This window comes from Eumetopias jubatus, unplaced genomic scaffold (genome assembly GCF_037043125.1).
Source record: "Eumetopias jubatus isolate StellerSeaLion01/CBP00866 unplaced genomic scaffold, mEumJub1_p1.0 scaffold_15, whole genome shotgun sequence".
Lineage (NCBI taxonomy): Eukaryota > Metazoa > Chordata > Mammalia > Carnivora > Otariidae > Eumetopias > Eumetopias jubatus.
Window position 1 is genome coordinate 6,112,210 of NW_028274821.1, and position 13,246 is coordinate 6,125,455.

A 13,246-nucleotide genomic window follows, 5' to 3' on the forward strand; every position below is an offset into this window, starting at 1 on the left:
TAAGTTAAAAAAACAAAAACAAAGGAGCACCTGGGTGGCTCAGTGGGTTAAGCATCTGCCTTCGGCTCAGGTCATGATCCCAGGGTCCTGGGATCGAGCCCCACGTCGGGCTCCCTGCTCAGTGGGGAACCTGCTTCTCCCTCTCCCACTCCCCCTGCAGGTGTTCCCTCTCTCGCTGTGTCTCTCTGTGAAATAAATAAATAAAATCTTCAAAAAAAAAAAAAAAAAACCCTGAACTTAGATCTTTACAAACAAAAGTCAACTCAAAATGGATGACAGACTTAAGAGCTCAATTTATAAAAATTATAAAAGCAAACATAAGATGCTATAACCTTGCATTGGCCAAAAGTTTTTTAGCACACAAAAAGCATGATTCATAAAAGAAAAAAAAAAAAGCTAGACTTCATCAAAATTAAGCTTTTACTTTCCAAAAGACACCACTAAGAACCTGAAAATTCAGAACCCTTACAACTCACTAAGGCAAAACCACTCCAATTAACAAGGGGGGTGGGGAGTATCTGAATAGACATTTCATCAAATAAGGTATACAAATGACTACTAAGCTCATGAAAAAAAGCTAAACATTCACAGTCATTAGGAAAGTACAAATCAAAGTCACAATGAGATACCACTACAAACACAATGACTGTAATAAAAGACTTAAGGGACGCCTGGGTGGCTCAGTCAGTTAAGCGGCTGCCTTCGGCACAGGTCATGATCCCAGGGTCCTGGGATCGAGTCCCACATTGGGCTCCTTGCCCAGCAGGCAACCTGCTTCTCCCTCTCTCTCTCTCTGCTTGTGCTCTGTCAAATAAATAAAATCTTTAAAAATAAATGAATAAATAAATTAGTAAAAAAAAAAAAGACTTAAAACAGCCAGTGTTGAGAAGGATGTGGAGAAACAAACTTTCAGACTTTGCTGGTAGGGCTGTAAAATGCTACCGCTACTGTGCAATAGTTTGGCAGTTTCCTAAAAAAGCTAAACATCAACTTACTATATGACCCAATAGTTCCACTCCTCAGTATCTCCCTATAAGGAATAATAATATACATCCTTGCAAAGACATATATATAGTTGTTTATAGCGACATTACCCATAATGACCTCAAAACAGAAACAATCGAATATCTATCAACTGGTAAATGGATTTTTAAGATGCGGTACAGCCACACAATGGAATACTACTCAGCTATGAAAAGCAGTACCACAGAAACAGTGTGCTAAATAAAAGCCAGACACAAGAGACCACACATTATATGACTACCTTTGTAGGACATTTCTAGAAAAGCCAAATCTAAAGGGACAAAAAGGCCAACGGTTTCCTGGGGCTGGAGTGGGAGCAGTAGTTAAATGCAAACGGACATGACACTTTTTGGGTTGCTATAAATGTCCTAAAACTAGACTGTGATGATGGTTGCACAACTCTATAAATTTACTAAAAAATCAGTGTGCATTTACAATATACTCATACACATGAATAAAGCTGTTAGAAAATTAAACCACAGCAAATTCTACTGTATACCCATAGTAATATTCAGAATCTCATATGTAAATTTATGTATGATATATTATGGACATAAAGCAAATCACTTGGGGAGACAGATTTGGGACAGCAACTCAAAGCAATTATAATGAATTTATTTTTTTTTTTTAAAGATTTTATTTATTTATTTGACAGAGGAGAGACACAGCGAGAGCGGGAACACAAGCAGGGGGAGTGGGAGAGGGAGAAGCAGGCTTCCCACGGAGCAGGGAGCCCGATGTGGGGCTCGATCCCAGAACCCTGGGATCATGACCTGAGCCGAAGGCAGACGCTTAACGACTGAGCCACCCAGGCGCCCAATTATAATGAATTTAAAAGAAACGTAAGATACCTTGATTCCAACCAACTGATGCTTGACAGTCAATAAAATATTTTTAATTAAGCAATTCTCTCACTTTGTGGCAAGTCAATTCTAGATTATTTTTAAATACTTTTAAATTGTAGGGGCGCCTGGGTGGCTCAGTCATTAAGCGTCTGCCTTCGGCTCAGGTCATGATCCCAGGGTCCTGGGATTGAGCCCCACGTGGGGCTCCCTGTTCCGCGGGAAGCCTGCTTCTCCCTCTCCCACTCCCCCTGCTTGTGATCCCTCTCTTGCTGTGTCTCTCTGTCAAATAAAATCTTTTTTAAAAATAAATTGTAAATTTATTCTAATTTGATAAATTGCATATTTGGCAATGAATACAATGCCTTAACACAGTATTTCCTACACCACTATTTTAGGTGACAGTCACTGTACTATTTAATCATACAGTGAGAAAATAATTTTTCCAATTCTTCAATCTTTTTGATTTAGGTAAAAAGGAAATCTGTGAGAGGGGCTAGTTTACCTCTAAACACTTCTCATGTATCTGCTAACTGCTCCTTTTTAAGAAAAGGGCAAGAGCCTCTGGCAGGAACCTAGATTTTCATTACACTGTTTTCATTGTTTCCTCATACAGTAACCCTGTATTCACCCAAGTAGTGCTAGCTTTCCATTTATTGTAAAGATAAAAGTTATTTTGAAAGAGAATTTCAAGTTTAAAAGTTAGACTGGAGAAGTACTATAAGGACAGGGCAAAAATCACGAATGAGGCAAGTGAAGAACCTAAATTCAAGAAACACTGCTTCCCATGATGTAAAGCACCTAGTCCACAGTAAACTCAGAATGAATGTTTATCTGTAATATGGATCACATCAATGATTCACAAGCACCTGAAGAAGATAGATGAAATGTCTTTATTTAAATATTTATACTGCTGCTTTTTTGTGGGACCACGCTTTCCACAGATCACTTCAATATAAACACAGACTGGGAACCAGGAGTTCAACTGGTGGGGATAAAACTGCACAATAGTTTAAGTTTTGGTAGAGGACTCTTTACCACCTACCACTTTGTCCCCCTTGCTTTATTGAGTTATAACTGGCATACACCACTGCATACGCTGAACATGCACAACATGCTGTTTGATGCACTTACATCTTGCAAGATGACTGCCACCACAGCGCTAGCTAACGCCTGCACCACATGTTTATCATTTCTTTTCCACAGTGAGAACATGGAAGGTCTACTATCTTGGCAACTTTCAAGTATATAAACAGTTTTAGGAACTATTCTCATTATGCTGAACATTAAATCCCCAGATCTTATTTACCTTACATCTGAAGTGTGTACACCTTGAACAACTCTCTTTGGGCCACACCTCCTAGCCTCTGGTAACCACCATTCTAGTCTTTCTATGCATTTGGCTTTTTTATATTCCACAAATTAGTGCCATCTAACAGTATCTGTCTTTGTCTAACTTATTTTACTTAGCATAATGCCCTCAAGGTCCATCCATGTTGCCACGAATGGAAAGCTATGCTTTCTCGCGGCTGAAGAATATTCCACTGTGTATATATACATCTTCTTTATCCATTTGTCGTCCACTGACACACACTTAGGTTGTTTCCCTATTTTGGCTATTGTGAATAACACGTACTACTCTTTTCTAAAATAACTGGACTGTATGTAATAAAAAAAAAAAGTACTTAATTCACTTTCATTTAAATAACCCTCTCTAAAATAACTTTTTCTGAATTTAACTTGTAATCTAGTACTACCATGTTTACTTTTATTACATGTCAACATTTAAAAACCTTCCATTTAGGGGCGCCTGGGTGGCTCAGTTGGTTGGGCAACTGCCTTTGGCTCAGGTCATGATCCCAGAATCCCGGGATTGAGTCCCACATCAGGCTCCCTGCTCAGCGGGGAGTCCGCTTCTCCCTCTGACCCTCTTCCCTCTTGTGCTCTCTGTCTCTCATTCTCTTTCTCAAATAAATCAATCTTTAAAAAATAAATAAATAAATAAAAACCTTCCATTTATTAAACCTTTAAGAAATTCTCTGCTATGCATAGGATACCCTAAATTCATTATTTTAAAAATACTTATTAAGCATATGTTTTTGTGCAAGGCATTATGGATAGTACAAAGAAGATCATTTCTGCCCTCCAAAAACTTAAAATCTAATTGGAAAATTAAGTCATGTGTGCAAAACTTACACTTACAAACATGAGTTCATCAAAAAAAAATGAACCTTTCTGGTTATGGTAAATAAAGAATGACTCAGGGCGCCTGGGTGGCTCAGTCGTTAAGCGTCTGCCTTCGGCTCAGGTCATGATCCCAGGGTCCTGGGATCGAGTCCCACATCAGGCTCCTTGCTCAGCGGGAAGCCAGCTTCTCCCTCTCCCACTCCCCCTGCTTGTGTTCCTGCTCTCGCTGTGTCTCTCTGTCAAATAAATAAATAAAATCTTTAAAAAAAAAAATGACTCATAGAGAAAGTAGGATTTCAACAGAAACTAAAGGATAGATAATATTCTGATAGGCAGAGATGGGGCAAGTGATCATCCCAAGAGGGGAGTGTCTCTGATAGCAAACTAAGGAGTTTGAACTTCACTCTTTAACCAACAGTGAACCCTAAAAGACTTCTAAGCAGTAAGTTTACACAGAAGGCTCTCTGGAGGCAGTGAGCAATAGAACAGAGTTGAGAAGGTAAGAAATGGAAGAGTGGGAAAACATAGGTACAAACTGAATGACCTTCCTGAGGTCCACAGTTAACCATATACCTAATCCTACAACATGGCTTCTTTGCACATTTACCTCATTGTTCTCTATTATTAGCATACACCAACAAGAACATAAGTTTCTAGTCAGGGTTACTCAAAGACACATAATTCATTTCATAAGCTCAGTAATTATTTGCCTATTTAGCTTTTTATTAGCAACCTTCACAGTGGTTACTCACAAAATTTTCATTTATCATATTAATACACTAACATCTTTGGATAGAGTGTTTTGTTACATGTAACATGCCCCTTCATTCCTTTCATATATTGCCTATTTACGCTATCTTTCACAGAAGGTGTTCAAAAATACTTTTAAGGGTGATTTATATATATATACATATATACACGAAATAATGACCTGAAAACTGAGATAAGACTTATTTAGAATTACAGCATTCTAAGGTGTCATTTTGTGGTTCACATATGTGGACTTTAATATTCATAATTCAACAGTATATTAGAGAAATAATTCTAGGCTCTCTAGTACAGTACAAAACACAATATCCCACAACCACCATAAATGGGTCAGTCAGAAATCATACCATGATTTAAGCAGCAACTTCAATCCCAAAGCTGAAACTAGTCCTTTTACAATACCCTTAGCAGAAATACATTGTCAACTGCTCCACCAATTAAGTCATACCCCTACCACCCCAACCTAACATATATGTGCTAAACCATTTTTTGAGCACCTTTGGGGTTCCAAAATATATGGATGATCCCCGTTATACACTCCTGAGCAGTTTTTAGAACTTCTAAGTAGAATCACAAAGTAGAGAAAACAAATTTACATCAACACGTTACACTGAAAACAAGTTACACCTTCACACTAAAAATGAAATAAAGCAAAGTGAGTATCTGTAGGAAATCTTTTGTTCATAAACATATCTAGGGGCGCCTGGATGGCTCAGCTGGTTAAGCATCAGACTCTTGATATCGGCGCAGGTCATGGTCTCAGGGTCGTGGAATCGATCCCCACGGGCGACTCCACACAACTGAGCAGGGAGTCAGCTTGGCATTCTCTCTCCCTCTCCTTCTGCCCCTCCCCACACTTGCGCTCCTCTCAATTTTGGAGTTAGGAAAGAATTTTAAAGAGCTATGACTCTATAAAACTGATACTACAACTGGACACATAGAGTACATAATAGTAACTGTAAGAGGTATAAAAAAGTTCACTGAAAGACCCATAAAATGCACAGAAGTTATTCTTAGAGATTTTACTTTAATTAGTCTCATGACTAATTTTAACATTTTAAACACAGCAATTCTTTTGGACACTTAAAAAAAAACAGTTTAGACTATTAAATGCACATTTTCTCTTTTTAAAAATTCATCCTTAAGTGACTTTAACTTGCTAAGAGAGACCCAACAAAATTTCAAATAAGCAAATCATACTATATCCTCACCTCTTCGTGCATGTGTCTCCTTGTCTCCAAACGCCCTCAAGCAGCTTTTAAGACCTCAACTCCATTAAACCTTTCCTTAGATCTTCAGTGTTCACTTTATTCTATAAAATTACTTGTATGTACAGTATCTCTCCAAAAGCAAAGCTTTCATGTTCTCATGTGAACATTTTAAATCAATTCACTCTAAAGTGTGCAGTAAGTGATAACTCAATTTAGCTAGAAGTGTTTTCACTTTTAAAAGAGTTTGCTAACTGATTTTAACTTAGTTTCAGTTAAGTTTCGAAATTAAACACACACACACACACCCCAAAAAAACTTTCAGAGTGAAAAAAGGCATATTCCAGGCAGAAGAGACTCAAAGCTGTAGTCTGGCACCTGTTTCCCATCATCCCAGCTATATAAGCACAAATCTTAAAACCATCTGATCCAATACTTGATTTTTAAAGTGATGAAGCTGATGCCAGAGATCAAGGTTAACCATAACATGCAGCCTCCCCTATGGTATTCCTGCATTTCATTTCACCTCATACTTGTGAACCCACAGAGTCTCTAGACATAACTTTGCACAGTGGGTTTTAATGGTAGTAACCCCAGGACTTCGTAGAAAGTAGGTATCTGTGTGTAGGATGGAAGTTTAAAGAAAGGTGTAGGAGTTGTTTTAAATTTCATAACTGCCTAATTTACATAGTATCCAACTGCAAAAGCAAAAAAAACATATTTTTAATACTCACAATATCCCTAAGAAAGCTGAGGCACATTTCTGTTTCTTTTATAGAGCAATAAAGTAACCTACAGGCTTCTGGTCTATTCATCCCTCATATTTAGTTCTGCTTCCTCCACTTAAATTAGGGCTACCTTTTTAGAGATAGTTAAATTTTAGGCTGTTACATTAGAGTGAAAGTCATTACTAAACTCAGAAGACAATTTAACATTCAAGTTATAATTATTTTTTTCTGCATGTACTTTAAAAATAATAGTTATATACAACCAAGCAAATAAAAATTATTCCACTGCCTACACAATGTAAATGAATTAGTACCTCATTTAAAAACCAAATGATATACAATATACATATTCGAAAATGAAATCAAGCACCAGACTGAACAGTCACATTGCTGGTTATGTAACAACCTATTTTGATACATATTTAAAAATTAAATCGGCCCCAACTTAATGGCAAATAGTCAGATTTACAGCCTAACCATGACAGTCACATAAAAAAGATACTAGAAATATCTAAATTCCATCACGTTTACCAGGGCTGTGTGTGAGAAGAGTCAAGGACTTTATATAAATATTCAAATGGTCAGTACGGACAGTCGAGGGTTTTCACTAATTTAACTCAAGTCAGTAAAGCCACTGTGCCACACAGATGTAATAAAGCCAAGGTCACAACCTATTTCCACGCGGACAAGTCAGCTAGAAAAAGAGAAAAAGTCCACTCTGACGTCGATTACTACTGCCTTCTTTGGGGCGGGGGGGGCGGGGAACAACAAGTACTTTTTTTTTTTTTAATTCTGTCGCTTTTATACACTGACCTAGAGCAGCGTTCGCGGGAAATGGGGAGTATCCCATCCACGACTTATTTTTTGAAGTTTTTGTGTTTTTTCTCTCTTACCTACTCGGTAATTAGATACTAGAATGAAACACCAGCACTCCGCAGACAGCAAACACAGAACTCAGTCTCAGGCTTTTCCCAAATCTTATTATTTCCAGGTGTTAAATACCCGCAAGCAGCGCGGACAGATCTGAGTTCAACTCCGCTCCTCCGAAGCCCCCTACAATCCTCTAACGAGGAGCCCTAGGGCAGCAGAGAAGGGGACTAGCCCGAAAGTGCGCAGATGTTTGGGGCGGAAGCGAGCAGCAGGACAAGCGGGACCTTTCGTAAAAATTAAAGAATCCTGGCGGCAGCTGCTGGAAGTAAGTTGTGGCAGGCCTCGGGAGTCCGGCACTGGGTGAAGCCCAACAGGCTCTCCCCAGCTCCAGGACCACGGCCTTGAAAGCAGGGGACGGCTGGGAACTCACAGCGCCCAGACTTCTATTTGTGGAAAGTTTAAACAAATTTGCTCCTCAGGGAATGGGGGAAGGGAGCGCAGGGCAAGCCTGGGCTCCGCCGAGGGAGCGCGCGGCTGTGCGCGGTGCGCGGCCGCCGCTCCGACGCGGGGAGGCGCACGGCTTTTCGGCAGCCGCCGCCGCATCTGCCCCCGAGTCCCGGCCGAACGGGGACGCGGCCGCCGAGGAGCCGCGGGTCCGGCGCCCAGGGGCAGGGGCGCGGGACTCCGGGTGGAAGTTGAGGGCGGGACCGTGCCAAGGCGCCGCGGAGGGCGCGGCGAGAGGCGGCGGGCGGCTCTACTTACGCGGCTGTACCAGATGCTGAGGCGGACCGGGGCCAGCACGGCGAAGAAAGTCCTCTGGGGGTCGGACTGAACGTGGAAAGGCGCCTCGGCCGGGCTCCCCAGAGGGCACAGCAGCCTCTTGGGCCAGCCGCTCAGGAAATACATGGTCCGCGCGGAGGCGCCGACGCCGCGGCGCCCGGCGGCCCCCGGCCCCGTCCGTCACACTCAGCGGCCCGGGGCCGGACGCCCGCCTCCCACACCGCCACCGGCCGAGTCGGCGGCGTCGGCAGCGGCAGCTCGGGGCATCTGCCCGCTGGCCGGGCCGGGCCGAGCCGACGCGAAGATGAGCGACGAAGGAAGCCTCGGGCTGACGGGGCCCAGTGTGGGGGAGGTAGGGGGAGGGAGAGTCGGGATGGAGAGGGGGCGGGAGGAGCGCGGAGGCCCGCCCCGGCACGACCCCACCCCTTCCTCGGGCCGCACGGGCGTCACCACGCCGCGCCGCGTGGGTCGGGCCGGGGAGGGCAGCCGCACGCACGCGCAGTGGAGGCTGCTCCTTCCTCCTCGCTCTGCCTTCTGAAGTTCCGCCCCAATCTTCACGAGCTGCCGCCGCGTTGCGTCAATACGCATGCGCTTTTGCCCACTTCTGGCCCCTCTGCGCCTCCCACTTGCAATCTGGAGCATATTGTTTGGGCCGGGTGGGAGGAGCAACCGCCTGAGACTAACAGGAAAGTGGGCCGATCTGGGCGAGTCGCAGCTGCCGGGTGCCTAGACCCGCGGGACACGCCTCTCGCCCAGGCTAGCCAAATTTGACTTCCTTCGCGGATTGGTGAGGCCTGTGGGGCGGGCCTGGCGCTGCAGCTCGGAGGTGGAAGGGGCAGTTTTGCGGGGGAGCTCGAGTCACGTGACTTTCCCTGCTTTCCCCCCACCCCCGCACCCGGTGCTGGGTTGTGGGGTCCTTGGTCCAGTGAGCCCCTGTGGTGTGCCACGGTCTGCAGTGAAAGCTCGCGATGGAGTTCCTGCCCTCATGGAGTTTACAGCCCAGAGGTGCCTTTATTCGATCCATAAATAAACCACCTACCATGAAAGTGTGTGAGCCCTGTCCTCTTTCCTTCATGTTTCTAAATCTAGCATGTAATTCTGAATTCAATTTGTATTCATCTGTCCCTTTACCAACCACAGTGTTAGACAAGGCAAGGCTATCTCTTTTTTGTACCCTCAGTAGAGTATATGCTGCAAAAGACTTGGACATAATTTTAGAGTTTGAACGGCTTTAGAGTCTCTCTGGTTGGTTGTGTAACTTCTGGACCCCAGGGATCACCTTAACTGTTTCCTTTTAAGTACTACTGACCCAGCGATTACCTCTGAATAGGAGGACGGTGTGAATGGGGATGGAGTGTGTGTAGAGAGGGGGGAAGGGGGGGTCTAGAATAAAAGACTTGCTTTTCATTGTCCGCTCATTTTGTTCAGTTTGCATTTTTCCTCTTTTTTAAATTAAAAAATAGTTGAGTTAACCCAGGTTTAAAGCAAATGTTACATTAAAAAGTAGCAACACAAACAGCAAAGGAGGAAACAAAGTAACTTAATATGGATCAGATGTAGCGTTGCAGCTGGTATTCATAACAAAATATGTAACTTTTCCATAATTTTTTTAAATATTCACTGCATTCCCCAGAAGGTGATCAAAGAACCTCAAATCAAAGCTGAAACTGCCTCACCACTCGCTGGCCTCTTGTGGTCGGACTGTGTCTCCTTCCTGGTGTTTTACTCCCCCACCCCCCGACATCCAGCACAGCAGCCTGGCACACTCTGAGAATAGTAAACTCTGAAAATATGTGTCAAATGAAAATTGGAGGAAACCCTGATCCAGCTGAAGTACACCATTAGACAAAGAGACCCAGGGAGATTTCTTGACTTACCAAAATAAAACTGTAGAACAATAACTGTTGCATCATGACTTACTCAGATTGTTACGCACTTGGCAGAAAGAGAGAAAATGAAAATCAGTTACAGTATAGCAATTCCTCTGGCAATTTTACTGAGAATGTATTTCTCCCAGCTCCCCTACAGAGGGACTTTGTTCTCATGTGTCTTCTAAGTGAGAGCATCTTACTGCACACATGCCTAATTTAAGGAACTTCTAATGATTTTTTTTTTTTGCACTCAGTTTTAACTTGACTTGCTGAGTTTATTTATTATTTATTTATTTATTTATTTATTTATTTATTTATTTATTTATTTTACAGAGGAGGGAGGGGCAGAGGAAGAGAGGAATCTTAAGCAGGCTCCGTGCCCAGCGCAGAGCCGGAAGCAAGGCTCGATCTCATGAGATCATGACCTGAGCCGAAATCAAGAGTCGGAAGCCTAACCAACTGAGCCACCCAGGCACCCCTACTTGCTGGCTTTAGAATCGAATTCCCTTGCTACACTCTTGTGGCATTTTAGGTTTACAAAATATTTTCAAATACATGATTTGATTTAGTTCCACAGTAAACCTTCAATGTGGGTAATACTGCTGTGATGTTTATTCTCACTTTCTTAATGAGGAAACAGGACCAGAGTGGCAGAGAAGCCTGAAAAGAAGTGCTCCTTTCTCCTGCAGACCCACTCATCTTGAGACTGGATTGAATTGAACTGTGCTAGTGGCTGGAGGCAGTGAGGGGCTGGGGGGGGGGGGGCGGCTGAGTGCCATATTGGACTCTCCACAGCCCTTTACTTAACAGTACCACATTGTGGTAGAAATTTATGGAATGCCTTTCCAGCTTTCAAATATCATATCCTAACCTTACTTTGTAAAATACACTATCAATCCCTTCACTGTTTCTTCCTCTCCTTCTCTCCCAGCACCATCACCTTCTAGTCAAACTTACGGAACTCTTCTGAGCTAAGACTAAGCTGGTCAATGAATACTTAACAGGTACGTGTTTTCAAAGTAGCAGACTTTCTTACAAGAAATAATGCTGGTAAGGGTGCACAGAAACAGAAGTACATTTATAAACTTGGTGGATTTGGTGCAGTTTTTCTAAAGTGTTGTTGGAATTACACTTAAAAATGGTGAAATCATGGGGCGTCTGGGTAGCTCAGTCGTTAAGCCTCTGCCTTCAGCTCAGGTCATGATCCCAGGGTCCTGGGATCGAGCCCCGCATATGGGTCTCTGCTCCGCAGGAAACCTGCTTCTCCCTCTCCCACTCCCCCTGCTTGTGTTCCCTCTCTCGCTGTGTCTCTGTCAAATAAATAAATAAAATCTTAAAAAAAAAAATTGGAGAGGGGAAGTGAGCAAGATGGTGGAGGAGTAGGAGACCTGGATTTTGTCTGGTCTCAGGAATTCAGCTGAATAGGGATCAAACCATTCTGAACACCTACGAACTGAACAGGAGATCGAAGAGGAGAGTAGCGACAACTCTCTGAACAGAGAAGCGACCACTTACTGGAAGGTAGGACGTGCGGAGAAGTGAATCCGAGGCGATATTCGGGAGGATAGACGGCGGGGGAGGGGGCCTCCGCCGGCCGCTTCTGGCAAGTGCTAGAGCCGCGGAGCACAAAATCGGACCTTTTAGAAGTCGGCTCCGCGGAGGGACGTCGCTCCAGTGGCTAAGCGGGGGGGTGGAACCCTCGCGGGACAGTGTGGTCTCAGGACCCTCGGGGTCACAGAAAGGCCGGGGGTGCCTGAGTGCGGCAGAGCTCCCAGGGATCGGAGCGGGGAAGCCGGCTGCAGAGACGGAGCCGAGGCGCGGGCTCTCAGCTCGGGGTGGCCGTAAACTGTGATCCGCGGCCCAGTCGGGCCACTGCTCCTCCAGCAGGGACCCAACAAGCGGCAGAGCCGGGGAGACTCCCCTTCCTCCCCCGGGAGGAGCGGCGCGGGAGCGCACCGCAGGGATCTGCTGGGTTTGGAGACTCCACACGGGGTCGGGGGCCAGAGATAGAAACGCTGGGCCACAGGCCGGGTGAGCACGGAGTGCGGCCGGAGACCGGGGACACGGGAGTGACTGCTTTTCTCTGGGGGCGCACTGAGGAGCGGGGCCCCGAATTCTCAGCTCCTCCAGGCGGAGATTGGGAGGCCACCATTTTCACGCTCATCCTCCAAAGCTGTACTGAGAGCTTGCAGGGAATAAAAGCTCCCGAGAGCAAACCCGAGCAGCTTGCTTAGCCCGGACCGAAAAGGGCGGGGCAATTCCGCCTCCAGCAAAGACATTTGGGAACCATGGCAACAGGCCCCTCCCCCAGAAGATCAGCATGAACAGCCAGCCAAGACCAAGTTTAGCGATCAAGGAGAACCGCAGAACTCCAGCACTAAGAGAATACTGCACATAGAATTCATGGCTTTTTTACCATGATTCATTAGTATTTCAAAGTTAACTTTTTTTGAATTTTTCTTTTTCCCTTTTTCAACCAACATCTTATCAATCCCTGTTTTAAAAAAATTTTTATTTTTCATTTTTAGAGTCATGTTCTAGCCCTTCATAGTAGTTACCCTTATTTTTGGCATATATGTATAAGTTGTTCTCTCTTTAAAATTTTGAGATACAGTTTCTTCTAACAGATGAAAATATACCCTAAATCTCTAGTGTATGGCTTTGTTCTAGTCTCCTGCTTGATCATATTCTCTCCCCCTTTTTTTCCTTTCTTCTTTTATCCTCTTCTTTCTTTTTCAAAAACCTTCTTATCAATTCCTTTTTTAAGATATTTATAATTTTCATCTTTACACTCATATTCCATTCATTCATCATATCAACCCTTATTTTGTATATATTTAAGTCTTTCTTTCTTTAAAATTTTAGGAGGCACTTTCTTCTAACAGACCAAAATACACCCAAAATCTAGTGTGTGGCACTGATCTATGCAACAGTCTGATAATATTTGATCATATTCTGTTTTTGTTTTG

The 13,246-nt window shown here is 43.8% G+C and overlaps 1 protein-coding gene across 6 annotated transcripts in view; it reads right to left on the reverse strand.

The window, feature by feature from the left end:
- RIC1 (RIC1 partner of RAB6A GEF complex) overlaps positions 1-8,742 on the reverse strand; it is a 167,533-nt gene extending 158,791 nt beyond the window's left edge. For all 6 annotated transcript variants that reach the window (XM_028117347.2, XM_028117345.2, XM_028117343.2 and 3 more), the window contains exon 1: positions 8,389-8,742. In XM_028117347.2, the coding sequence (XP_027973148.1) occupies positions 8,389-8,532 (144 nt within the window). In that variant the 5' untranslated portion in view covers positions 8,533-8,742. The remainder of the gene's footprint in view (positions 1-8,388) is intronic.
- Between the last annotated feature and the right edge of the window lie 4,504 nt (positions 8,743-13,246).